At 41.6% G+C, this 26,490-nt stretch overlaps 1 protein-coding gene across 4 annotated transcripts in view; it reads right to left on the bottom strand.

The window, feature by feature from the left end:
- The window catches only part of ASPH (aspartate beta-hydroxylase), a 222,155-nt gene that overhangs the window by 48,753 nt on the left and 146,912 nt on the right, over positions 1 to 26,490 (bottom strand). For all 4 annotated transcript variants that reach the window (XM_086695803.1, XM_086695807.1, XM_086695804.1 and 1 more), the window contains 5 exons: positions 19,715 to 19,801; positions 13,168 to 13,318; positions 10,621 to 10,757; positions 2,995 to 3,093; positions 776 to 865 (listed from right to left, as the gene is read on the bottom strand). In XM_086695803.1, coding sequence (XP_086551929.1) covers positions 776 to 865; positions 2,995 to 3,093; positions 10,621 to 10,757; positions 13,168 to 13,318; positions 19,715 to 19,801 — 564 coding nt within the window. The remainder of the gene's footprint in view (positions 1 to 775; positions 866 to 2,994; positions 3,094 to 10,620; positions 10,758 to 13,167; positions 13,319 to 19,714; positions 19,802 to 26,490) is intronic.

Genomic DNA, 26,490 nt, shown 5'->3' with positions numbered 1-26,490 from the left:
TACATAATTAACCACTGAGTTCAGTTGCTTAGGGATCAGTTGAATAAAGACTTCATTCTAAAAATAACTACTTTTTAAATACCCCAAATAAAATAAAAACAAATCTAGACATATTGTTAAAAGATATTTAAGCAATTTCAGACATCTCTTCATTTCATAGTTTTAAAAATATTTTTTCAGGACAATGCTTATGCTTTATGCACACAGACACACACATGTGCACACACACACACATACACACATATACACGTACTAAATGAGAGGCTGGTCTCATGATTACTCAGCTAGTTTCTTAAAAGAAACTATAAGAGTCAAAAATCCCCAAAATTCTTTCTAGGCTTGCAGGAGTTGTTGGGTTGCTTTTTAAGAAAAGTTTAAATAGCTAAATAGTTTTGGCGTGCCTGGGTGGCTCAGTCAGTTAAGCATCCGACTCTTGACTTTGGCTCAGGTCACGATCTTGCAGTTTGTGAGTTCAAGCCCTGAGGCGAGCTCTGCACTGACAGTGTGGAGCCTGCTTCAGGTTCTGTCTCCTCTCTCCCTGCCCCGCCCACACTCATGCTCAGGCGTGCGCGCGCTCTCTCTCTCTCTCTCTCTCTCTGTCTCTCTCTCTCAAAGATAAATAAACTTAAAAAAATAGCTAAATTGTTTCAATCACCACCTTCAAAAGTCTACGCTCTAAATATGTTTTCAGTTGTTAATTTCTCCTAGAATTACCCTCCCCGCCCCACCTAGTCTACCCTCTGTTAAGAGAACAAAAACTTCACAAACTCATTACCTCTTTGTCCCCAACCCTCTGCATGGCATCCCCCAGGTGGAAGTAAAACCTGCCATCGTCAGTGCCGGGGTCCCCAGATTCTATTCCTTCCTATAAAAAGGACAGTGTTAGCATTTAATGAAAAAATTAAATACCAGCTTTTAGTTCATTGATTTACTTAATCTTTATATACCATATAAAAACCTAAGGAGCAGAAAAATTCACCTCAATATTAAAGTTTGGCAATTAGGTTACTGGTCAACATTTACAGTGCAAACCCAAAAAGAGGTCATAAAGCTTAATTTAACAATACATTTGCCATAAATTAACAATCTCCTAGCCCATAAAATTAATATATGAATCATCTCTGTGGAAACTATCATATTTCAATATCCCAAAGAATTTCTTGACTGGGTATCTATCCCATTTATTTTGCTCTCCAAATCTGACCATATGTCATCTGGAGGCTTCTTATTCCTAAACCAAAATGTTTAGTTGCTCATAAAATGTTTGAAGTGATAGAGACCTAAATGCAAATAGTGTTTCATTCTACTCAAAACAAATGCGTCCTCACCTTTTAATGAAATCTTTTACAAAACTTACAGTTAGGATTAAAGCCAGCTGGAATCTTCGAAAATGTAGCTGTTATTAAACAAATCCTGTGCTAAAACATTTAGCTGATTTCTGCCCTGTCTCCCGCATAAGGACTGAATTGAGATGTGTATACACAACAATAACAATAACAAAAAAAAGAGAGTGAGAGAAAAAACATTAAAATAGAGTAAACTTAGAAAAGCAAAAGAAGGACAGAAGTAAAAAAATATTTAAATATCAAGAAATTTTTTCTAAAAATCTGCATTTTCAGGTCTCTTCATGAGAAACCCATTATCTTCACTAGGAAGAAATTTTATTTGCATAATGTTGGAAGGTAGCAGCGAGGAACAGAAGAATCACTCAGGAGAGGAGGAGAGATGTGATCGGGGCTCTTGACTGGCAGGTTAACTAACAGACCCCACGCTCTGTTTCCCCATCTCTGAAGCAAGGAGGGTACTAATAGCCCCTTATTATGTCAAAGGAAATGTAAGGGGAACACTTTCAATCAGAGAAACCCACATGCCCAGAGGGTCCTGGCAGAGAATGTAAAGGTTTGCAGAGGCCTGGTGACGGCCAAGGGAGACTGGGGGGTGGCGGGCCACCTCAAGGGGACAACATTGCTCTTCTCCAATGCTGGGATGTGGGCCAGATGTGATCTTTCAAGAGAAATCAGAAATGTGCATGATTATATAAAACGCTCAGATTCTTAACTAAAGCAAGCAATTTAAAATTGTTTTTAATAGAACTGTGCTGGCCAAATAAAATATGCAAGTTATTTGCAATCAGTGGATTGCTATTTGAGAGCTCTGATTTAAGTCATGTGAAAAAGAGAGATCATGGAAGTGTGATATATACTGCTACTTAAAAAAAAAAAGTTCATAGGTATTCCACCAGCTACCTGTCTAATATGGTAGCTGCTAGCTACATGTTACTATTTAAATTAAAATGAAAGTTAAAAATTCAGTTCCTCAGTCACATCAGCCACATTTCAGTTGCCCAATAGCCACATGCGGCTAATGACTACCATACTGGAACATACAAACAAAGAACATTCCCACTGTGACAGAAAGTCCTACTGAATAGCCCTTAGCTAGACCAAATGTGATTCTGGTGCATCTGCAAGGATTCAATTAGATATACAAGGAAAAAAAAAATGACAGCATATTTTAATCTGAGTATTAAACCTGAGCTCAGGTATTAAACCTGAGCTATCAGGTTTTTTAGGGTTTGACCTATTCAGGTGCCATTTGTTACCATACTTTATGTAGGTTGCCATGAGCCCTTGTTCAACCTAGACTGAACGTATAATTGAATTGTAAAAGGAACATTTAATGCATTGCCCATATTCCAAAGTATTACATTAGTAATTTTGATCTACCTTTCCCATTTAAATAAAAACTAGTAACTACAGTTTTAGGAATTTCTTCATAACGTCTTTTCCAAATAATCTCTGCTCGTATGGTTGGCATTTCTACATCCAACACTCTCAATCACTGCCCATGAATGTCATGGTCAGAGGGTGTACATTCTGAAGATGAAAGTACTCCGCGGTGCATGCCAATTAGTTGACAATGCATAATCAAGGGAATCCAAATGACTCAAAGGAATCAGAAGATGAAAAAAAGACGAAAGGCAGGGATAGTTACCTTTAAGTAGGGAATGCTCTCAGCAATTTTGTTCTGCGCCTTCAGGATAAAGCCATAATGCACTTTAGCAAAGCCATCATTAGGCGTCACATTCAGAACCTAAACTCAAAGAAAATGGAAAGCTATTGTGACTGATACACATTCTACAAATGACTGTCAAAAGAAATTTTAATTAGCTTTGCTGTGCTTGGGTCCACATTATGATGTTACAGCTTAAAACACTACAGTGTTTTGTCTCATTGCGATATTCGGCTTCAATACCCCCATTTCTTGTCAACTCAAGAAGTTTGTACATCTATCCATCAATTCTTAATGAATGAAGAAATCTGGGTGCCTGGGTGGCTCAGTTGATTAAAAGTCCAACTTTGGTTCAGGTCATGATCTCACAGTTCATGGGTTTGAGCCCCGCATCAGGCTCTGTGCTGACAGTTCTGTGTGCTTCAGATTCTGTGTCTCCCTCTCTCTCTCTCTGCCCCTCTCCCTCTCGCACTCTGTCTCTCTCTCAAAAATAAACATTAAAAAAATTTTTTTAAAGGAATGAAGACTACAATGAAAAGGCAATGACCATTAAAGCATCAATTGAACAATGCAAATCAGCAAAGTCTGTGTCAACTGATATGACCTGGATATTTTTTTTAGGGATCAGGGAAAAACTGCTTTAAATTTGCTGTATTTAAAGTCAACTCTGAGTGGTTATTATACCTTTCGTTATGTACGTGCTTTACACATTGCCTTAAATAAGAGACAATTTAGATTTTTACAATCTAAATTTCACAATCCATTTATTTAACACAAATTTCTTGAATGCCCAGACCGTTTTAAGGACTGAGGACAGGGGCGCCTGGATGGCTCAGTCGGTTGGGCGGCCGACGTCGGCTCAGGTCATGATCTCGCGGTCCGTGAGTTTAAGCCCCGTGTCAGGCACTGTGTTGACAGCTCAGAGCCTGGAGCCTGTTTTGGATTCTGTGTCTCCCTCTCTCTCTGACCCTCCCCCGTTCATGCTCTGTCTCTCTCTGTCTCAAAAATAAATAAACATTAAAAAAAAAATTAAAAAAAAAAAGGACTGAGGACAAAGTGACAAGCAAATCCAATATTCTGTGATAAAACCCAAGTAAATATTTAATATACATCGAATCCCTATTATCATATGCATTTATTATGATTAAAGATAAATTATGCAGCATGCCTCCAAGTTAACTATTAGCAGGGAGAAAGCAAGACAACAACATTCCCCTTTGAAGCTGCCCAGACAAACTAATTCATGGAACAAAAGCGAAAGCCGACGGTTTGAGTTGAGTGCGCGTAAGACGAATGTCCTGAATATCCCGTAGCTTCTCTTCATCCTTCAGCCTGAGTGGGGAAAGGGAGTAGCAGCCAGCCTGGGCTCTGTACCCAGGACCAAGTGAGTAAGGGAGAGGGGACGCCCTGCCCTTCAAGAGTCCACAGTGCATACTGCTGATACTTTATAAATTTTCGGTTCCCGTCTGGTCCTGCACCTCCTCCACGCACAAATCCAGTCAGCACCACCTTCCCCATATATTCAGAATCATGCCCCCGCCACTTCCTTCATCACTGCCACCCTGCTCTACGCCTTGTCACCTCTCCCCTGTGTTCTCACACAAGACTCCTAACTGCTGACCTTCTGCACCACCAGCCTGCTCTCCTATAGCCCGTTCTCCACAGGGGCCCTGAAGGAGCTCACTAAATCCTATGTCAGACCTCATTCTTTTTCTGTTCAGAACCCAGATGGGTTCCATGCCACTCAGAGTAAAAGACTAAGTTCTAGGGAATGGTCTCCTGGGCCTCCCTTGAGCTGGGCCTCTCTACCGCTCTGCTTCCTCTCCTAAGCCCCTCCCACCAGCCAAACTAAGGCACCTTGGACTCCTTGCTGCTGCACAGCAAGCCAAAGGCACCCCTGCCTCAGGACCTTTGCATGTGCAGCACTTCTTTGCCTCAAAAAGTCTTCTCCCAAACATGGAAATGGCTCACTCTTCACCTTGATGAAATCTGTGCTCCGAGGTCACCATCTTGGTGAAGCCAACCCCCAACCACCCCATATAAAACAGAACCAACCTCCCATTTACTAGTCACTCTCTTGACTTTTATTACGCTGATTCTTTTCTTTACAGTGCTCGTCACCATTTGACTTATTATTCTTTTATTCTTCCCGCTAAGGCCTCAGCTGTACAGGGATTTTGTCTGCTGCACTCACTGCTGATCCCCGGGGCTTACAACGGTGCCCAACAAATGGCAGGTCATCAAGAAAGCTGTGCTAACTGAATGGATGAGTGAGTGCCAGGCTTTCCTCCTAACCAGATTTCTGAAAGCACAGACTCTGTTTCTTCTTCACCTTCCAAGCACCTGCTACCGAGCAAGAGTACAATAAACGTTGCTGGAACTTAACTGAGTTGAGGCCACTCATGTTTCTGCCAGCATAAGGGGACTGTTATATGAGGGGACTATTATAACGATTGCAACCACACAGATGACATTTCTATCTATTCAGACCCACAGTCATCCTCTCAGGTAATTAACAAATGTATTCATTTGCCAGATATTTTAGAATATACAGAGTTCTTCTGGGCTCTGGACACATAAGCATAAATGAGATACACTCTTCTCTCAAGGGAAGTCTCAGTCAAGGGAGGAAGACAGATTCACAAGCAGACAGTGATAATCGACATGGTGATAGACACGAGGCATGCAGGGGGGTAAAGAGGAGGAGTACCTTGCTCGCTCTAGGATTGGTGTGGCAAAAGCAAGGTCTGAAAGGTGCTCAGGCATTCACCAGGCAAAGGGAAGACGGCGGATGGTGGGGGAGGAGGCACTCAAGGCATAGGAGAAAGTGAGTGGAAAAGAATAATGGACCAGGAATGGCAAAAGGGAATGAGACTGGAAAAAAGGGGACAGAAGGCAAATCACAAAAGGTCCTGTCCCTATTGTAGTTTACATGTAGATGGAGAATGAACGTGTGGCTTATATTATCTAATGGCAATCAACAAAGCCTCATGATATGACAAGTGGCTTTATAAAGTTCCTGAGAAAATAAAATTGAGATTAATATTAATAATACTATATAGATTCTGTCTCTTTTTCTTTATACACACACACAACAGAGATAGTGACAAAAAACAAGTATAGTTGATATTTCTGCTTCCAGTATAAACTCTGCATGGCACAGTGCCAAGAAAAAAAAAACAAAAAACCCAAATCCTATAATTACAAATAGTATTGCATATACATATCATTAAAATATCAATTTGTTCTTTAGCACACAATCCAGTGATTTCACTACTGGGTACTACTGGGTATTTAACCCAAAGAAAACAAAAACACTAATTCAAAAAGATATAGGCACTCCTATGTTGATTGCAGCATTATTTACAATAGTCAAACTATGAAAGCAGCCCAGGTATCCATCGATAGAAGAATGGATAAAGAAGATGTGGTATATATACACAATGGAACATTACTCAGCCATAAAAAAGAATGAGAAAGAATGAGATCTTGTCATTTGTGACAACACGGTTGGACCTAGAGGGTATAAGGCTGAGTGAAATTAGTCAGATAAAAGACAAATACCGTATGATTTCACTTCTCTGTTGAGTCTGAAAAACAAAACAAACAAAAAAAGCAGAGACGCACCTGGGTGGCTCAGTTGCTTAAGTGACCAACTTCTGCTCAGGTCATGATCTCGCGGTTTGTGAGTTTGAGCCCCGCGTCAGGCTCTGCGCTGATGGTGCGGAGCCTACTTGGGATTCTCTCTCTCTCTGCCCTCCCCAACTCTCTTTCTCTCTCGCTCTCAAAAATAAATAAATAAAATTCAAAAAAAGAAAGCAGAAACCGACCCATAAATACAGAGAACAAAGTGGTGGTGGCTAGAGGGGATGGGGCTGTGGGGATGGGCAAAATGGGTGAAGGGGAGCGGGAGGTACGGCTTCTAGTTATAGAATAAATCACGAGGATGAAAGGGCAGCACAGGGAATAGAGTCAATGGTACTGTAATAGTGTTGTGTGGTGACAGATGGCAGTTACACTTGTGATGAGCTTAGCATAACATATGAAGTTGTTGAATCACTATGTTGTACATCTGAAACTAATGTAACATTGTGTGTCAACTATACTCCAATAAAAAAAATACATAAAGATATATGTACCAATATGTTCATTGCAGCATTGTTTATTACAACAAAATAATTATAAATAACCTATCCAGGTTAAGAAACAATCTGTCAATCAGTTAAGCATCTGACTTCAGCTCAGAGCATGATCTCATGGTTCGTGGGTTTAAGCCCCGCGTCAGGCTCTATGCTGACGGTTCAGAACCTGGAGCCTGCTTCAGATTCTTTGTCTCTCTCTCTCTCTGCCCTTCACCCATTCAGGCTCTGTCTCTGTCTCTCAAAAATGAAAAGATGTTAAAAAAAAATTAGAAATAACCTATCCAGCCAAGGCAGTTTAGTTAATGATGATATATCCCTAAGAAGGAACACTTGGTAGCTACTAAAAATGAGGTTCTAGAAGAATATTTATTCACTTATAAAAATTCCGGTGATAGTATGGTTAATATAAACCAATTTAATTAAAAAAGACAAGTGTATGTTCTGTGTATGGAAAAGAGACTAGAAGGACACATACCACACGTTTTCATGGTGGTCTGCATGTGACAATGAGGCTGCAAATGATTTCTGCCTTTTGTGCTTATCTGTCTCCCTTGTTGGTTGCATTAGGCTTCTCTTAAATTTTATCATTAGAAAAGAAAATAAAAAAAGTTTAAATAAAATAGAAAATTTTCAGTGACTAGATTTTTTTTTTTTTTTTTTTGCAATTTAATGAAACTTAAGAGTATTTAGAAGACTTCGTCTCATCTTAAAACTTATTTGGGGGCATGCACCTTTCATGATGTACATTACTACCTAACATTTATCTTGTATTATTAAATAAACACCATACATAAATACTTAAGCATACAAATCGCACGTTTTTGCTTGAGCCTGTTTCACTGGAAGGCTATGCAACCAGGCATGTGGGAAGACCACTGCTGGGGGCAGTGCGAACCAATGAGGAGTTGAAGCCAAGGGTGGGATGGTCTGATTTGTGTTTTGTGTTGATGAAGGCTGGAGGACGGCAAGCCTGGACAGGATAAATGTGCCTTAGTTTAGGCAAGAGGGGATGAGACCTTGGGTTAAAAAGAGAGTGGATTTGAAAGATATTCAGAGGGTAAATTAACGGAAGCTTAGGATTTGACATCAGGTTGAAAGTCCATGAACTCACACCATAGGTTTGTTTCCTTAACTACCATTTCCCAAGCTGGCGTGTGTGAGTTTCAATCAACACGTGTGGGCTAAGTGAATGGAGGGAAAAATCGGGAAAATGCTAGACTCTAGAACACGGGTGGCTTGATTAACTGTTAATGCCAAGGTGAATGACGGTCATCTCTAAACTACAGCTGTCAGCAATCTACATCAAACCATTGTAAAGCAAAGTCTTGTTGAAACTGAAAAGCAACAAAGAAAAGAAAAAGAAAAGAAAAAGAAAATCCCAGAAAGGAAACCAACAATGACTTGATTTTTATAAATTTACTTAAAGACAAAAATCAACATGAAGAAAAGTAGAAAATTTCTTCTGAAAATGACCTTTGAGACACAGACATATCAGGATCAACCTTGGGTAGGGAAAGAGCATGCCTTAGACGTAGCTTATTAACTCAGAAGTGAGGGGCGGGAAGAAAAGGCAAACCTCACATATATTTCCAGTCTATTAATGCTTCTTTAAGAAGAAACCCACTCAATTGTGTAATATGGCCCTGTTTTAGACTTTCTGCATCTTGTTATGATTACTCAGATGAGATTATGATTTCAAACATATAAATGACAATAGAAAAACATTATTTTTCAAGATGCATTAAAATGTTTCACATATCTGGCATCTACTAACGGGTAAAAACAATGAATATATTCAAGGAAGGTTCTGAAAAGAAATCCATAGTGAGTGGGAGAATCTAGGATGCTTTCAGATCCTGCCCTAACCTCAAATCTACTTGGTATGCAGTCAATATTTGCTCATGATTTTTGGAAGGAAGGAAGGAAGGAAGGAAGGAAAGGAGGAGAGAAAGAAGGAAATCTACAATTCCATCTCTGAGGCTTCTAGGATAGTCAGGATAATGGGTATATCTAGGTATTCTGATATAGGTGGAAAATTCTTATATTCATAAGGTCCTGAATTGTGAAATGCATGATATGTCTCTTAAACAAAACTAAGCATTAGCTTTTGGTCACTAGCAACTACAAACCCACATGGACTTCTTGTAGGACCTGGACCAGGTATTTTAGCGAATGGCACAAATTTTCAATGCTGTAGGATCAATCTACTTTATGCAGATATTACACATATTATAAAATGTGTAATATTATATTACAAATTCAAATATTACATATTAAAAATTCAGCAGCCTTCAGAAAATATAAAAATTATCAGAAGGAAGAAGAGAAAATTGTTCTGAAATTCAATGATTTTCAATTAAGCCTCAACACCAATAAAAGGGAGAAAGCATCCCTTTGTGAATAGATCCAGTCCCTAGCCTGAGTATGAAATCACCATATTTTGACAGCATTTTTACAACAGAAGGAATTGGGGTGCCTGGGTGGCTCAGTTGGTTGAGCAGCCAACTCTTGATTTTGGCTCAGGTTGATCTCACAGTTCATGAGTTCGAGCCCTGAGTCTGTCTCCATGTGGGCAGCATGGAGCCTGCTTGGGATTTTCTCTTTCCCTCTCTCTGCTCTCCCCCTCTTGCTCATGCATGTGCTCTCTCTTTTTTGTCTCTCTCTCTCTCTCAAAATAAATAAACTTACAAAAAAAAACAATCAGGAGGAATCATATTGCATCACTGAGTAGTAGCACTTTGAGGTAAAGCACACGAGCTTAAAACCCATGGACCAAAACACCTAAATTAAAGAATAACAGGTAAATGTGTTCCTTTTCTTTTATAGATGCATTAACTTTCTCCCGTGTCAAAGTTCATTTGGTATCCTATTTATACCAAATGAATTCCTTATTGCTTGAAGGAGTCACAGCTTCCTAGATTTATAGTTACTTGTGACTTGGAGGTTATCTATTAAAATAACCACTATAAGGTAAAAATCCCTTCAAAGGCATCCCTGCTGGAGGATCAAAGAGTCACTGCCCTCCAAGAGGTGAGTAATTTACTCCACATGCCTGAAAGGCTCCTGGTCTGTAGTCTCTCTGTAGATCGGACTTTTTGTGAAAAAAGGAAAAGGCTATGTATTTTAACGTTCATGGAAAAATGGAGTTTCACTTCCTGTCACGAAGCACACTGTCAGAAAGGATGTCTGTGGACTGATAAATACAGTTTTAAAACGATCACAATTATAAGTTGAAGGTTTTGCTGTACCAAGTGTGAATTAAAATTTACATTTTTCTGATTAAGGGAAAAAAGGGATGAAAACAAAGTTTCGAATATGTCAACATAATAATGCTTACATTCCACTTAACCTAATTTAAAACAAAGAAAACAGGAGATTGGGTGCAATAAATGCGATTTACAATAATATTAAAACTTCTTGCTCAAAACAATCTGATGTAGTTAACAGGAGACTGCTGTTTGCTTACCTCTTCGTAAACCTTCTTGGCATTGTTATTATCTCCTATCAAGAGGTACCCCACTCCAAGGTCGTTCTTTAAAGAAGTATCATCAGGAAATAGTTGAACTAACTTCTGTAGGGTAATCAGGGAACCCCTCATATGACCTGATTTGGTAGGAAGAAACAAACAAACCAACCAACATCAATAATATATCTTTGTATTGAGAGTGTGAATCACAAGAGACTACTCAATAGAGCCCTGAGACCAGCTTAAATCTGACCATACAGTTTTAATGATGGCCTCTTCAGCTTTCATCATGCAATTGCGATGATTATCAACAACTTCTATAAGTAGATAGTAAATGTAATATTGATTATACACATTTTAAAGACATTCTCATTTTCTAAATCCGTCAACATTTTTCTTACGTCGAATTCCCTCTTTGAAAAGTTTTATCAATTCCTTGTAAAAAAAATGTCTCACTGGTGTATCTTTGGTTTATCATGATTAACTTCAAGATTATGAATAGAGAACGGATAAAAAGTCTAACAGATTTCGAGTCTAGCACCTTGTATGGAACTTGAAAAGGCACTGAGGTACACCTCTGCAGCTGCTTCCAAATAAGACTGTCCTCATCTCTAGGTAACGAATAACCTAGTCACGGAGCGAAGGAGACATCACCTGGTATTATGGGACCCTCTGGTGGACGATAGGATACTATGCACAACAGGCATCATGAAAACCCTAGTTCTGGTCGATTTTTAAGGCTGTCGGATGGAAATTTAAAATTTCTGGGGCCAACTGTCACTACTCCTCCACACAGGAATAAACTGAATATGGGAAAATGTGCAAAAGACGGCTAGTATACATGACAAAATTAACTCCCTAAAGGGCTCAGTCGCCCACAAACGAAGTATTTATTAGCCAAGAGTATGATGGGATGTCAGGCTAATGCAGTTGTACGTCCTGCTAACAGTTAACCTGTTCGGCCTAAAACATCACCAGTTTATCCCATGGCCTTGCCCCTCTGCCGGCCAATCTTGAATGGATGTGCTGAGCTATTCATTCCCTCACTAACAAATCTGACTCCAGTCTTCCCTTCGTCCATACCTGCCCAACTGAGATGCGTCTGTTTCTTCTGCTCCTACAGTTCCCCTGTTGACCACTGCAAAGGCCCAGATGGAAAATCCCTTTGGCTACCATCTCTGTTCCTTCCACGCTGCATCACCCAGCTGTGTTCCACTGTGAGTAAACTTCACCACCCTGTCACCTTCAACAACATCTTCTCCCTGTAACCCTCTCCTCACAGAGCCTCCTCTCGTGAACTTGCCTTATTCTCATTTGGGGAAAAAGACTATATTCAAGTATTGAAGGACGGCTGCTTAGAAGGGGGTTAGATTTAGTTGTAGTCAGTCTTTTTCCACTGGGGCCAGAAACAAGGTGAGGCAAGTGAGATACTCAAAGCAAAGTTGAAGAGGCTGCCAAAAATGCAGTAATCAAGATGAGCGATACTTTTATGCATTCTTTCTAAAAAAAATCCACAATGAAAGAAATATCAACATTTTAAGGGCAGACTAAGTGAATAGTGCCTAACAGAGCCATATTGGAGACTGAGGCAAGAAAAACACTCAGTAATACTGATTTTATGCCTAAGGCAAGTGCCTCCAATGAGTGGCACCCTTGCCTTTTCCATCCTGTGTGGGTGCCATATGCTTATCTTCTTCTGGACTGGCTCTTCTGAATAGAAGTCTAACAGGCCTTCTAGTTTCTAATCATAACTTGGGTTCTGTTCCTATCTGATAACAGGGTCAGCTGGCTTCCAATATTACTTATATGAGCCTCTCCTAGTGACATCAATAATTATTCATGTAACTTACCCAGCCACTAGCACCCACCTGAGCAGTTACACTTGGCCTAGATTCTTCCATCTGGTTTACTGATGACAAGTTAGGTGGGAGAGAATTACAAGCCTGATAATAATGAAGTTAGGTTAGAGCTAGTCTTATCTGCCTTTGGCATGGGAACCTGGGTCAGAGAGGATGCTTTATGCTGCTCTTTTCAAAGCATTTGCAAATTTACCTAGTGGTTTTAAGAAGTTTTTTTTTGTTTTTTTCCTATCATTTCCCTTGGTATGGAGTCAAACTTTGCAGGCAAAATTTTTAGTGCCTGGAACTCCTAATATTCCCTCTATAAAAACTGTTGCACTTATAACTTCAACCTCCAGGAATCAATTTGTTATGGTTAAGAGAGAAGAGTCTGGCACCGCAGGAAGAGTTTTTGATTCCAGACCTATTAGTTTATTAGCTATGATTCTTTAGGCAAATTATCCAACCTCCGAGCATCCCATCTGCCTAGCTTTAAAATGGGGTGGGGGGGTGGGGGGGGAAAAGGTGGTAAAATACCATCTGTATCTTTCTAAGTATTAAGGTTAGGACTGCCATTTCCGTCTGGGACACTTTCAGGTAAATTATGCGAAATCAGTTGTGAAAGTCAGGTTCCCTTCCAGGTAACTACACTCTTCTAAGAATATACAGCATGGCATTTGCTGTTGAATTAACTCTTACTCCATCTTACCCAGAAATTGCTGTCGGTCTGAGCGCCGCTTCAAGGTCAGCTTCAGCAAGTCTGTGGGGACATCGGGCAGACTGGCCACCTCCTGGTAGGTTTCGATGGCCCCACGAAGCACCTCATTGCTCCTTCTTTTCTCGGCCAGATCGTCTTCACACTAGAGGAAGTCCCCACACTGGATAAATGTCCCATGACAAGATATATTTGTAATCACCCAAAATATGCATGCAAACTTAATTTCTGGACATGCATCAAAAGCAATCTGAGACACATTAAAATTTTCTCCTTTTCAAGCGATTCAAAAGCAAACCAAAAAAAGCAAGACAACATGCTATCTAAGTAACACGAAGACCGGTTAGCTATCAAGCTGCAGAGGAGGAAAAATGCCATCAAAGCAAGAGGAATTAATATACGCTGGGCTGATGGAGATCTGTATCATGTTATATATTAACATTACACAGACAGAGCTCCAGTCCGTACTTCCTACTGTCTCAGTAGTTTGTGTGTTCACTCATTCATTCAACAGCTATTACCCGAGAGCCACTTGGCAGGCAAAATAAACAACACAAAGCCCTTTTCTCATTCTGCTTCATTATGAAGAAAAAGACAACATACAAATGAAAGTACCATGTGCCTGGCAGCCATAAATGCTGTGGGTCAAAAATGCAGCCGGCTCAGGAGTGCTGGCCCCGGTGTGGTTGGGAAAAGTTAGTTTAGGCAGGGTGAGCAGGGATGGCCTGACAGAAGTGAGGGAGTGAGGCATGAGGATATCCGGAGGAAGAACATTCCAAGGCAGAGAAAACAGCAAAAGCAAGGCCCCGCGGGAGAAGTGACGGGTGGAGGAAAGGCAGGTGCAGGCGTGGGGCAAGGAGGAGACTAGTAGAAGGGTGATGGTCAGGCAGCGAAGAACCTGGCAAGCTATTGCCAATTCCACTACAGCACCTCCATGTGAGATGGAAAGGCACCAGGGTTTTTTTTTTTTTAATGTTTATTTATTTTAAGAGAGAGAGAGAGAGCACGCACACATGAACAGGGGGAGAGGCAGAAAGAGAGAGAGAGAGAGAGAGGGAGAGAGAGAGAGGGAGAGAGAATCAATCTCAAGCCAGGCTCCACCCTGTCAGCATGGCCCAAAGCAGGACTTGATCTCATGAACTGTGAGATCATGACCTGAGCTGCAATCAAGAGTTGGACGCTTAACCGACTGGGCCACCTAGGCGCCCCCACAACAGGGGTTTTTGACATGATCGAAAGGACCACACTGGCAGTGGTATGGAGAACAGACCGAAAGAGTGGCAGAGAAGCACAGAGGCCAGTGAGGATGCTCCAGTAGGAACCCAGACAAGGAGAGATGATGACGGTTTGGATGAAGGTGGTAGGAGATAGCTGGATTACAGATACATTTTGAAGGTCAGAGCCAAAAGATGTGCAGATGGTCTGAATGTGGCAGAAGAGGAGGGAGAGAAGTCAAGGATGAACTCCAGGGTGTTGGCTGGAGCGATTACCAGACAGAACTGCCGTCCTCTGAAAAAGGGAGGAGAGGGCAGGAACAGGTTGGTAGGCATTCGGAATCAGGAGTTCTGTTTTGGACCTATTGAACTCAACACTGATTAGACACCCAAGTGGAGATACTGGATAGAAAGGTACATATAGGAGTCTGGGGTTCAGGAGAGAGGTTGGAAAGACAGGGAGGACCAGCAAAAAGCACAGAGAAAGAAAGGTAAGGAGAAAATAACAACAAAGAAGTGACAAAGTGACACAAGGTAACAAGAGGGAGCGATCAATCATGTTCGAAGTGGCCATCAGCTTGGGCATCTTGGTCATGATGCTGGATTGGGCACTGTGGCACTTCTGATGAGCCTGGTAAAAGCATTTTTTATGGGACAACTGGGGACCCGTAACAGAATGGAGCAGGATCAGAGGAAACCAGGAGGGAAGGAGGTGCACACAACCCTTACAGGGAAGCAGAGAAATGGGCCAGTAAGTGGAGAGGAATGTGGAGACCAGGGAGAGATTTTTTTTTTTTTTAATAATGGCAAATATTACAGCATGTTTCTAAGTTGATGCAAAAGAGTTGGTAGAGAGGGAAAGTGTGATGATGCAGGAAATGCAAAAATCAGAATGATGTCCTTCAGCAGGTGCAGAGGCTGGGAAAGGGGACCAGAACAATTCATCCATGCGAACAGGAGAGAAGGCGGAGCATATGGCAGGAGGGGAAGGGAGGCTGTTAGTGCTGTAGTGGGATCATGCAGAAGTTCTCTTTGGATACTTCCATTTTCTTAGTGAAATAAGCAAGAGTCTTCGCTGGAGATTGAGAGTGGGGAATGAAATATGAGAGGGATAAAGAGGAGAATGTGTAAAATGGTAGTTAAAATCCCATCAGATTTAGTACACTATAATTCAAAGATTACCATTTGAGGAAAAATGATACCAGTTAGAGGCTAAAAGTGGCGTATAAAGGGTTTTCTCAGAATATCCTATTTAACATGTTTACCTTTTCTAAATGAAGTGTGGGCTGCAGTCAATATATAGTTGTCTGAAGAACCAAAATGAAGCACAACTCCGTAATTTGAGGGCGTGATAAGAAAACGACCCACCCTCCCCTGTTCCAAATCAGAACTAGTAAGAATTGGCACAAATTGATGAAATATCTGTGGAGAACTTTTCAGAAAATATCACATCAAAGAATAACTTGTTCTGTGTACTGATTAGGTAAGTGTCCCAAGATGATGAGGACTAGAACTGAAGCAGTAGAGAGAGAGAGAGAGAAGTGGACAGATTTATGATTTTTCTAGATGAAAATTTCCCGATGAAAAAGGGGCAGTTCACCCTAAATTGATAGAAAGAGCTTCAGAATACACTGCTATCTACCTGTTCATATCTGTAAGTGGTCTGTCTCCATTATAGACTTATCTACCAGGTGAGCAAGTCCAATGTCAATGACCCACACTGGTCATCCTGCCCCTATGGCCTTCGGTATATTCACATACTGGCTTTTCTGTTTAGGCATCAGTTTCCTCTGAGTTTGGCTATGGTGAGTTCACTCCCCAAAACATGATTATTCATAGATAACTTCCAGAATGACAGAGTCCTGGAGCTGAGAGAGCCCTTTTGAGACCATGCAGCTCAGTCTCTTCAAGCTACCAAACAGATCCTGGATCCGGAGGGTCTCTTTGAGGTTGGCGGAAGGAGAAATGTCTACCAAGATAATCCTTCTTTAGAGAAATTGAAATAAATATCTAACTAAAACTCAATCTGAAAAGACAGAAAGATGATAAAGTTTATATACCTTGTTCCCTCTCCTCCACCTATCCCAAGTTCCTTCATTTTAATGAGGTAAAAACTTCTTACAACTTCCAGAATTGGGAAAATATCAGTATTAAAATGGCATATACTTCTTAAAATCTCTTGAATGAAACTAATAGACTGCTTTGAAAATCAAAATTGTACAGATTTATTTCTATCAGCTTAGCATCTGTACGTAAAATGGTTTGGGCAGGTACAGAACATTTGTTCTAGGATGTTAACATCACAAAGCCTTTTGTTGACTTGAAATAATTCAACCATCCAAACTTCCTAGGAAACATGTCATTTTCTGCCTCAGAGGCATTAATGGTTTGTGTAAGATAATAAAATGAACTGAACTTATAATTTAACATTTTGTATTGATATTCAGGGAACTTGGTCAAAATTGATTTTCATGGTGATCCAAAGAATAACATAGTATCAGTGCTGCTTCAGAAATGATGGATATTATAGTTTGTATTTAACTTAACGTTGCTGAATTAAAAAAAAATTGTTGGGATATTCCCACAAAATTGTTTAATTTGCTAACAAAGAATGAAAAATTCATCATTTATTCCTCCCTATGGAATCCATCTTCTTTCAAATTCTTATTTTTAAAACTCCTAGGCATTTAAAATTTCTTTTAAATTACTCTATTAAAATTTAATTTACCATGCCTAAGTTTTGCTTAATACCATATTAACATTAGTATCAATAACACCTTGTAGCAGAATAGTTTAGGGACAAAAAAATATCGCCTGAGGCCAAAATCTCAAATTCCTACTGTTAAATAAAGATACGAATCCAACAATCACATGTGCGAAAGTACTGAGTTTATTTAGACTCTGGCACCCACAATCACCATCACGTAAAAAGAAAAATTCTAAACACAAAGAATTTTTGCCACAATTAAATTACATTACCATGTGTATCCATCATTATTCTCTCTAGTTAATATGCTTTCTTAATCAAATGACTGTCAATACTGGTAACAAAGCCCATCACTTATTTGAACAGGCATCATCTTTTGGTAATGAACACATTCTGTCTTGCTTAACACCAATGAATTTAGCAATTTTGGAGGATGACTGACCAAATTAATTTACAAAAATGATATAATTGCTGTCTACTACCCCTGGTCTGTACCCTGGACAGGGGGAACTTCTTTGCATTAATTTTTCACAAACTTAATTTATTAAAATTTAGTAAGTGAGTGTTTAATAGAAAGATAAGAATTTGAGCAACTGGGTCTCAAATGGTGGCCGCCTTTAGTTCAAAGCAAAACCTGTTTGTTTTATCCACAGATGTGTCAGTTCCCATGTGAGTGCCATATACAAGTCACGGCACTGACTCCCTCCAAAGGGGTGATGTCAGGTTCTCCTTGGTCTGGAAAGTTTTGGTATTGTGTCCCAGTAGGGCTGAGAATCTCATCCCACCAGGCGGGACTGTGGGAGTTTTGCTGCTTGACACATTGTGTATCAGCCCTGGCTTTTATCCTGAACTCCAGACATCATAAATTCAATGTCTCCTTGCCATGTCCAGTTGAATGTCCGACAGGCATCACAAAGATTACAGGATGAAAAGTGAATTCTTGACTTCATTCCTACCTCCCCAATCTGTTCCTCTCCCAGTTTTCCCTGTGAGTAACCAGCACTCTCTTTCCTCACCTGGCTGAACCAAAAATCCAGGACTCAAGTCCTGTCTCCCTCTGACCTGTACACCTAAGCCAACATTAAGCCTCCCCAGCCATTTCCCTATCTCCACGCCACTGTCCCTTGAGTATACCTGGAATACTGTCCTGTGCTTCTTTGCTCCTACTTTTGTTCCCTTAATCTATTCCCCAACCGGGAACCAAAACAATCTTTACGAAAAAACAAGATGCCCAAGTCCGTGCATAAAGCTGGGGCACGGAAAATACCATCCGTGAGGCCCCGGCCTCACCTGTGCCGCCTCACCGTCTCTCAGCTTGCCCTTCTTGCCGTTCTGGAGCTTGTTCTGCCAACATCGCTTCCCTGTATCACAGCCTTTGGCCTAGCTGTTCCCTCGGCCCGCACAGCTCCCTCAGTAACCTTGTCACATTTCAGCCACTTGCCACCTTGCTAGAGTGGCCTTTTCTGATCAACTTATCTAAAGTGCTATCTGCCCTGTCGTCCTCAAATCACATCACCTGCAGCCAAAAAATCTTAATAGGTATGCTTTTCTTTTCTTTATGATATGTATTATATAAGATGATCTAATATAGTTATGCTTAATGCCTTATAATATGCTTAAATATATGTTTATTTATATAGTTACTCATGGCCTTGCTCAACTGTCACCTCCCGGGTAGACTTTTCCCTGACACCCTATCCAACATATCAACTCCCTCCCACATCGTATGCTGTGCGGTTTTTGGGGGTTTTTGTTGTTGTTGTTGTTGTTTAGGTTTTCCTTAGCCCTTACCACTAACAAGCATTATATCTTATCTTGTCCTAGGCTTCGCCATCACAATGACAAAACTCTGTATGTTTTGCCGAGGGGTTCATCTGCAGGGCCCAGAACAGGGCCTGGCACAGAGTGGGCTTTCTCTAAGTAATTTTTGACTAGGTAGCCTTCAAAATACCTTCCACGGGAATACAAGATCCACAAGGACAGAGACCTCTAGAGTGTTCATTATGATAATCCCAGGGTCTAAAAAGAGCATGTGGCATCTGGTGGGTGTATGCAATTATAGATGAATGTGGACACGCTTCACAAAACAAAGAGCTGGAAGATGTCAGAGAAGAGTCAGAGAAGAAAGGAGACGAGGGAATGGAGGTAGGTAGGGAGAAGGGAGCTGGTGAGAAAGGAGTCAGCGGAAAGAAACCACAGCGAAAACAAAGTACATTCCACTTTATATTTTCACGTCTTTCCTAAGCACACTTGCAGCCTCTAGTTACAAAACAGGTTCTTAAAGCTCCGAGGAGCCTTCAGTGAGCACTTTGAGGAATGGGGCACGACAGTGACGGGACATTGAGGACAATAGCATTCTTCTTGATCTTCTTTTGAAAACCAGAGAGAAGTCCGATGGAGGGAGGACAGGAAAATGTTGTTCAATTCACCAGGCCACAATAGCAAGTTAATTGTCTCCTTTACAACAGTATTTTTTGCTTGACTTTACACATATGCATGAGAAATGGATTCTATACATAAGTTACAAGAGAAAAGAGAAGTGCAAAATAGTGGGCAGTGAAAGAATGACACAGAATACAAACACCAAAAACATTTTCTACAGAGGAGGGTTTTCGAATACCTGTGCCTTTCCGTATCTCGCCCGTGGACTCTGAGGGTATTTGCGAACCAGTTCTTGGAATGCACTCAATGCTTCCTCAATTTTTCCCTGTTAGGAAGAGGCAGTTACATAAAGACGGCAAGTTCAGATGCATAATGTTATTCAGTGTGTGTGTGTGTGTGTGTGTGTGTTTTAAGAAGGCTCCACGCGCAGTGTGGGGTTTGAACCTACGACCCCGAACTCAAGGGTCAGATGCTCTACCGACTGAGTCACCCAATATGTTTTTTTTTTAATATTCACCAGCTAATGTTGTCAAAACTGCCTGGACTCCATTTTGAGTCTAAAGACAGTTTTACCAAAGATTTTTAAAACATTAACAAGTATGGCAACCGTACAAGTAAAAATGAGCATAAATGCACTTTATTTCTTTTAAAAACAGAAACCTGGCAAATGATGTACTATAAGTCTTTGTTTAAAAAGTTGCACCTTCCCTCTAGATGCACAGTTCCTGTGGGCATTAGTTCTTCATTTTCTTTTCAACAGAAGCATAGTTGACACCCAGTCTGCCATTGGCTTCAGATGTACAACACAGTGATTCAACAACTCTACGTTACGCTACGCTCAGCACAACTGTAGCTACCATCTGTCACCAAACACTACAAAATCCCTGACTATGCTCTTGAAGACAATATTTAGGTTTTAAGTTGGGGGAAGAATACTGCTGGCAGCTGGAATGTCCTGGGGTCTGCAAGGAGAAGTCTGAAGCACCTGTTGGGGTGGGGGTGAAGCCTGCAGGTTGAGAAGGCCCCCTGGCATGGTACCGGTCACCCACTGGACATCAGGATTGATTTGGCTCCTCTCCAATCAATTTTGAGGGTTTTGACTGGGAAAACTCACTGACTCTGGGTCATGTGACCCCTCCCCGGAGCGCATGTGGGCCCTTAAGAAGATGGCCCAAGCACCTGTGATAAGTCTCTGACCACCACCACAGGAAAAGGAATAGAGGGTGAGGAACCCTCCCCCCACCACACTCCATCCACGGCCATTCCAGGGGGTAACACACGTCTCCTGGTTTCCAATGGACGGATGCAGGTCGAGGATGTTGGGAGCCATGGGATAGAGACAGATTTTTTGAGATGAACTTTGGGAGGCACTTCAGCTCCCTATACACTGGTAAACCCACTCATTCCTCATCTAAACGGAAGCGTGCTGTGGTTTGTATGTTTTGACGTTCACCGAGTGAGTTTTCACACAACAAAGTGTACTTCTCCAACGTGGCTGTGCACAGCAAACGGCACCTCCTACCCCGCTGTTATTTACACCCACTTCGGACAGACTTGACTAGAGGAAGGTCGGGCAGTGTTCATATTAAAGGTACGTAAGATCAGTTCTCTAGGCAGACGTTCTCGAAGAAAGAGGTTTTCACTTCCTCTCACGTGCCCGTAAGTGGTGCTGGGGGGCTGGTGGGAAATACATGTACAGTGGAGCGGCTACGAGGGCCAGTTCCGGAGCCAGACCGACTGATGTGAGTCTGCTCTCCGCCACTTGGAAGGCGCATGACGTATGGCAAGTTACTTACGACTCTGCCTCAGGTGCCTGGCCTGTAAAATGGAGACGAGGGTACTCGACTCGGCTGTGGGGGTGCTGTTTCGGTTAAGTCTCCTAACAGTGACGAAGCTCTGGCAGACCCTGCACGGAGCATGTGCTGTGTGGGGGATGTGTGTGCAGCACAAGATACCGGGGCCCAGCTCAGGGAGGCCTCGGACCCGAGAGGCAGGTTCATGCTGACAACGGGGACTTGGCTGTAGAGATCAATCGGGCCGGGAACACAGACTCCACATCACATTTAGTGTCAGAAAAGTCTGTATAGCTTTTTAAAATATGCTGCCCTCTCACGGTATTAATTTCTTTAAAGATTTTATTTCTTAAGAGCAGTTTTAGACTCATGGCACAATTGAGAGAAAGTATAGGTTTCTCATATACCTGCTACCTCCCCCATGATTAACATCCTGCACCACAGTGGTACATTTGTTACAACTGATGAACCTGCCATATCGAAATCGCCCAAAGTCTGTAGTTTACCTTAGGGTTCATATTGTATATTCTGTTGTATATTCTGTGCGTTTGAACAAATGTATACGGACTGTATCCACCATTATAGTATCATACAGATGAGTTTCACCGCCCTAAAAATCCTCATCCCTCCCCCCACCCACTTTTAAGGGATGAAGGGTTCATGTTAAATATCTTTTTCTGTGTGACTTTCTTGTAACTGCCCTGTATTATTATTATTATTAGAGGAAGAAGAAGAAGAAGAAGAAGAAGAAGAAGAAGAAGAAGAAGAAATAAAAGAAAGGAAGGAAGGAAGGAAGGAAGGAAGGAAGGAAGGAAGGAAGGAAGAAAGGGGAGGGAGGGAGGGAGGGAGGGAGGAAGGAAGGAGGAAGGAAGGGAGGAAGGAAGGAAGGAAGGGAGGGAGGGAAGGAGGGAGGGATGGGGAAAGGAAGGAGGAAGGAAGGGAAGAAGGAAAGAAGGAAAGGAGGGAGGGAGGGAGAGAAGGAAGGAAGGAGGGAAGGAAGGAAAGGATGAAGGCAGGAAGGCAGGAAGGCAGGAAGGCAGGAAGGAAGGAAGGAAGGAAAGGAGGGAGGGAGAGAGGGAGAGAGGGGGAAAGGAAGGAAGGGGGGAAGGAAGGAAGGAGGGAAGGAAGGAAAGAATGGAGGGGGGAGGAAGGAAGGAAGGAGGGAAAGAAGGAAGGAAGGAAGGAAGGAAGGAAGGAAGGAAGGAAGGAAGGAAGGAAGGGGAGGAATAGGAGGTGGAAGATAGAAGAAGAGAGGAAAGGAATCACTGATTCCAAGTAGCTTCAAAATGCAGGCAGGTAAATTCTTAGGTCTGAAGGTTTGGAGCTTGAGGCCCTGCCTTCTGAGTCCTTGGCTCTGGCTTCAGAGCCCTTGTCTCTGGCCTCTGGGTCCAAGACTCTGCCCTTGGAGTTATCTTTCCTTTCTATCAAAAGGGTGGTTAGTGTTATCAGCCTGGTTCTTGCCTGTAGAATTTCAGGACTCTGCAGCCTTCTTTCAGTTTGTCCTCTGTCCCTTTCAGGTCGAGGTGGTCCTCCTGGTATAAGATTCTCAAAAACCTTGTGGATCTTTTGTGTATGTCACAGGGATTCACACCATTAGACAAGAGTCACGGCCACAGACCTCTCCAGGATAATCCCATCTCTATTCCTGGCTTCTGCTGGATGGCTGAGTAGATCTAAGAGCCACACATCCACTCTCTTCAGGAAAAGGAGCCCTCGGCCTTCTCTCCAGACTACCCTTTCTTAACAATGAACTTCCTACTTGTAGCATCTTCTGCAATCTGGATAGACTAAGAAATCTCCCCGAACTGTCATGTCCTGGCTCTTTTTTCTCTAATGGTTTCTTCCTTAATTATCACTTTCCTCTCTTATTTTACGAGAAGCAGCAAAAAAAGAAATCAAGCCACATCCTCAACACTTGGCTTGGAAATCTCCTCAGCTAAATATCCAAGGTCATCGCTTACAAGTTTTGCTTTGCCCAGGCCAGTAAGATGTAATTCAGTTAAGCTTCCTGCTACTCTCTAGCAAGGACTGCCTTTCCTCCAGTTTCAGGGACCTGTTCCTCATTTCCTTCTGGGCTCTGGCCAGAAGTGCCTTTAACAGCTCTGTCAACATGCTGTTTGCAACGATAATGTGCATTCTCGAAGATTATCGATAAACCTTTCTCTTCGGTGCTCCTCACTTCCTCTGAGAGCCCTCCCAGAAGCAGCTTTCGCATGCATATTTCTATCAACAGTCTGCTTCGGGCAATCCAGGCTTTTGCTCTCATACCTCTCAAAACTCTTTCAGCCTCTACTCCTAACCCAATTCTCCAAAGCCACTTTCACATTTTTAAGTATTTGTGACAGGAGCAACCCGCTGTCCAGCACCAAAATCTGGATTAGTTCTCTATAGCTGCTGTAACAAATTACGAGAAACTTGATGACTGAAACAACAGAAATTTATTCCTCAGTGCTGTGGGGAACAGAAGTCCAAAATTCGTTTCACTGGGCTGAAACTGAGATGTTGTTAGAGCCATGTTTCCTCTGGAGGTTCTGGGAGAGAATCTGTCCCTTGCCTCCTGACAGCCTTTCTTGACTGTGGATGCATTACTCCAGTCTTTACTTCGGTTTTCACATTGCCTTCTCCTTTCTGTCTCCTATGTCGTCTGTATTCAATTTCCCTCTGCCTCTCTCTTATAAAGACACATGTGGTTGCATTTGGGGCCCAACTGGATAACCCAGAATAATCTCCCCGGTTCAAGATCCTTAACTTACTCATATCTGCAAAGACCCTTTCTCTAAATACAAGATCCAGGGATTAGGACGTGGGTATCTTTTGGGAGGACTATTTTTAGCTTTACCACATGCATTATGTAACTCAAATTGCAAATGTTGAGGCTATTTTTGTGAAAATCATGCTAAATGCACCATTACGCTTTAAAACAGAAATAACAATGGAAATAACAATCTTCGTAACAAATTTGCTAAAGTATTTTGTTCCTTCTAGACACTCCCTTAGTTGGTCATCAGGCTTGACCTAGGCATCCTTGCGATCCCCTTAAGACAGAGACCGTGTTGCTTTGCTAAGGGCTGACAAAGTAATTGTGTTTGCTTTTGGTCTGAAAGAATTTCCCTTCCCCAGAATCTCCTAACGCTATTATGCATTTCTTATTTAAAAACTCAAAAGCAAGATACAATGCTTGTGAAGAACTGCCTAAAAATCATCTCTTTCAATATAGCTTACATTTTCTCCCAGGACCAAAGCCAGTTCATTGGAGAGACATGTACTTGGGCCCCGCTGTGCTGGCATGAGGCCAATGGGCCATGCTGAAGGACATTAAGACCCCCCCCCCCCCGCCGCCCCACACACACACAAAGATGTGTTGTAGAATCCGCTGGTGTGATGTTAGGGGGGAAGCTGTGCCATCCATCAGTGCACCCTTTATGAAGATCCACAGCAGAACGTTTCTCTCCGGACTTGGTAGAGGACAGCTACTCTGATGAACACCATTAATCTTACAGGACGAGGCTATTCCCCGTGTCTTCTGCCTACAGTGTACTTCATTCATCCCAAGCACCATTTAGAGCCTGGGATGTAAGCTTTCATGTGCTGGCCTTACTTACTCCGGCCTTATTACGTTTTCCATTTTCCCTCTCTCTTTTCACTTAAAATACAGTAACAGTAAGTGACTCCAGCAAATAAAAGAATCTTTCAGTATAGCACTTCAAATTCTTTTTTTCTAGGGATAAGGAAGAGTTTCAAGCAATACATACTTCTGAAAAATAGAGGTATTTTAAGCAATACTTTTGAAAAATAGATGATTGAAATATGATCTGATCTATGCACTTTGGATGGAAAAATAAAGTGACCTCATACTTTCATGTAGCACAGTACTCAAAGCTAGACTGGACCTCCTCCGTCTAGGACATACCTCAGCATGGGCTACTCCAGCACGTCCAGTCGCATCATTTGAAATATCAGCCATAAAAATAACCTTAAAAAATTACGCTGATAATGCAGCCAATAATATGGATCCCTGCTATTTCAGAAGCAAGAACTGTAGCTATTTCTTCCTCCTTTATTTAGTCTGTTAGAAATTCAGGGTGCTTCTGGAGGAATGAATGATAATTTCTCCAAATAAGCAAGAACCAGAGAAGACCCCATGGACTGTTCCAGCACTTTTATGTCCCATTGATGTATCTGCCCCTTGGTAACTGAGCTCTTTACCATTCATTAGAATTACATAAAAACCCTTCTCTAAAGTTGTTCCTTTGTCCTTTATCCCAAAAGTCACCTGTGAAATAGACACCCCACATTTTCACACCTGGCATTTAGCAAAGAGCAAGTGGAGGATGCCAAAGAAAGTGACAGAAAAAGAAGATTCCCACTTCATTTCTATTAAGAAATGCAAATTTCCTACAAATAGTAGAGGGCTTCCTCTTATAAAAGCCACACAAGACAGACTCAGAAATCATTCCAGCGGTTAAACTTAAGGGCAGTGAACAACAACCTGGCCGCGATATTCTTTGACGTGACTACATGTTTATCAGCTGCTAAGGAGGGTAAGCCCTCCTTGGCTTGGGAACCTTGTCTAATACTAGTTACAGAAGTCTCCGTGCTTACTGGTATGGTTCCGATAAACATGTGGGAAGCACATTCTTGTCCCACTTCAGTTCCTAACTTGGGTGCTTTTGTCGTTGCTTATTTACTTACAATCCCCCTGTCCTATCTTTGCCGCCAAAAATGTCTACTTGATAAAAAAAAGCATTTACAGGAAAACTAATGATCATTACGCAAAGTCTAATTCATGTACAGAGTAGAGAAAGAGCAATTTCCACGGCAAACAAGTAGATGATTAAGTGAAGGTGTTATTAAATGCATTATTATAAGTGTTTGACATGATAATTAGATGAAGAATATGACTAAGAGCACAAGTAACTTCAATCTAGTGTCAACTTCTTTTTTTAACTGCAATATCCAGAAACAAATGCAAGTAGTATTTCAAATTAACGGGTAACAACACAAACCACATAATAGTCTCCCTGAAAACTGCAGGTGCATGGGATTAACCCCAAGGGAGAAGAATGTTAAACCCAGTGTCATTTCACTTAACAGTAACTACCCTAAGAGTACTGGACTAACTTACTTTCTTTTTGCACTGAGATGCTACCCAATCAAAAACTTTTAGAAAGAGTACTTACTATTCTCATTTTTTTAAATAAGGAAACTGAGGCTCAGAATG

This window comes from Puma concolor, chromosome F2 (assembly GCF_028749965.1).
Source record: "Puma concolor isolate L17-30 chromosome F2, mPumCon1.1.hap2, whole genome shotgun sequence".
Lineage (NCBI taxonomy): Eukaryota > Metazoa > Chordata > Mammalia > Carnivora > Felidae > Puma > Puma concolor.
This window is presented reverse-complemented; position numbering and strand designations above follow the sequence as displayed.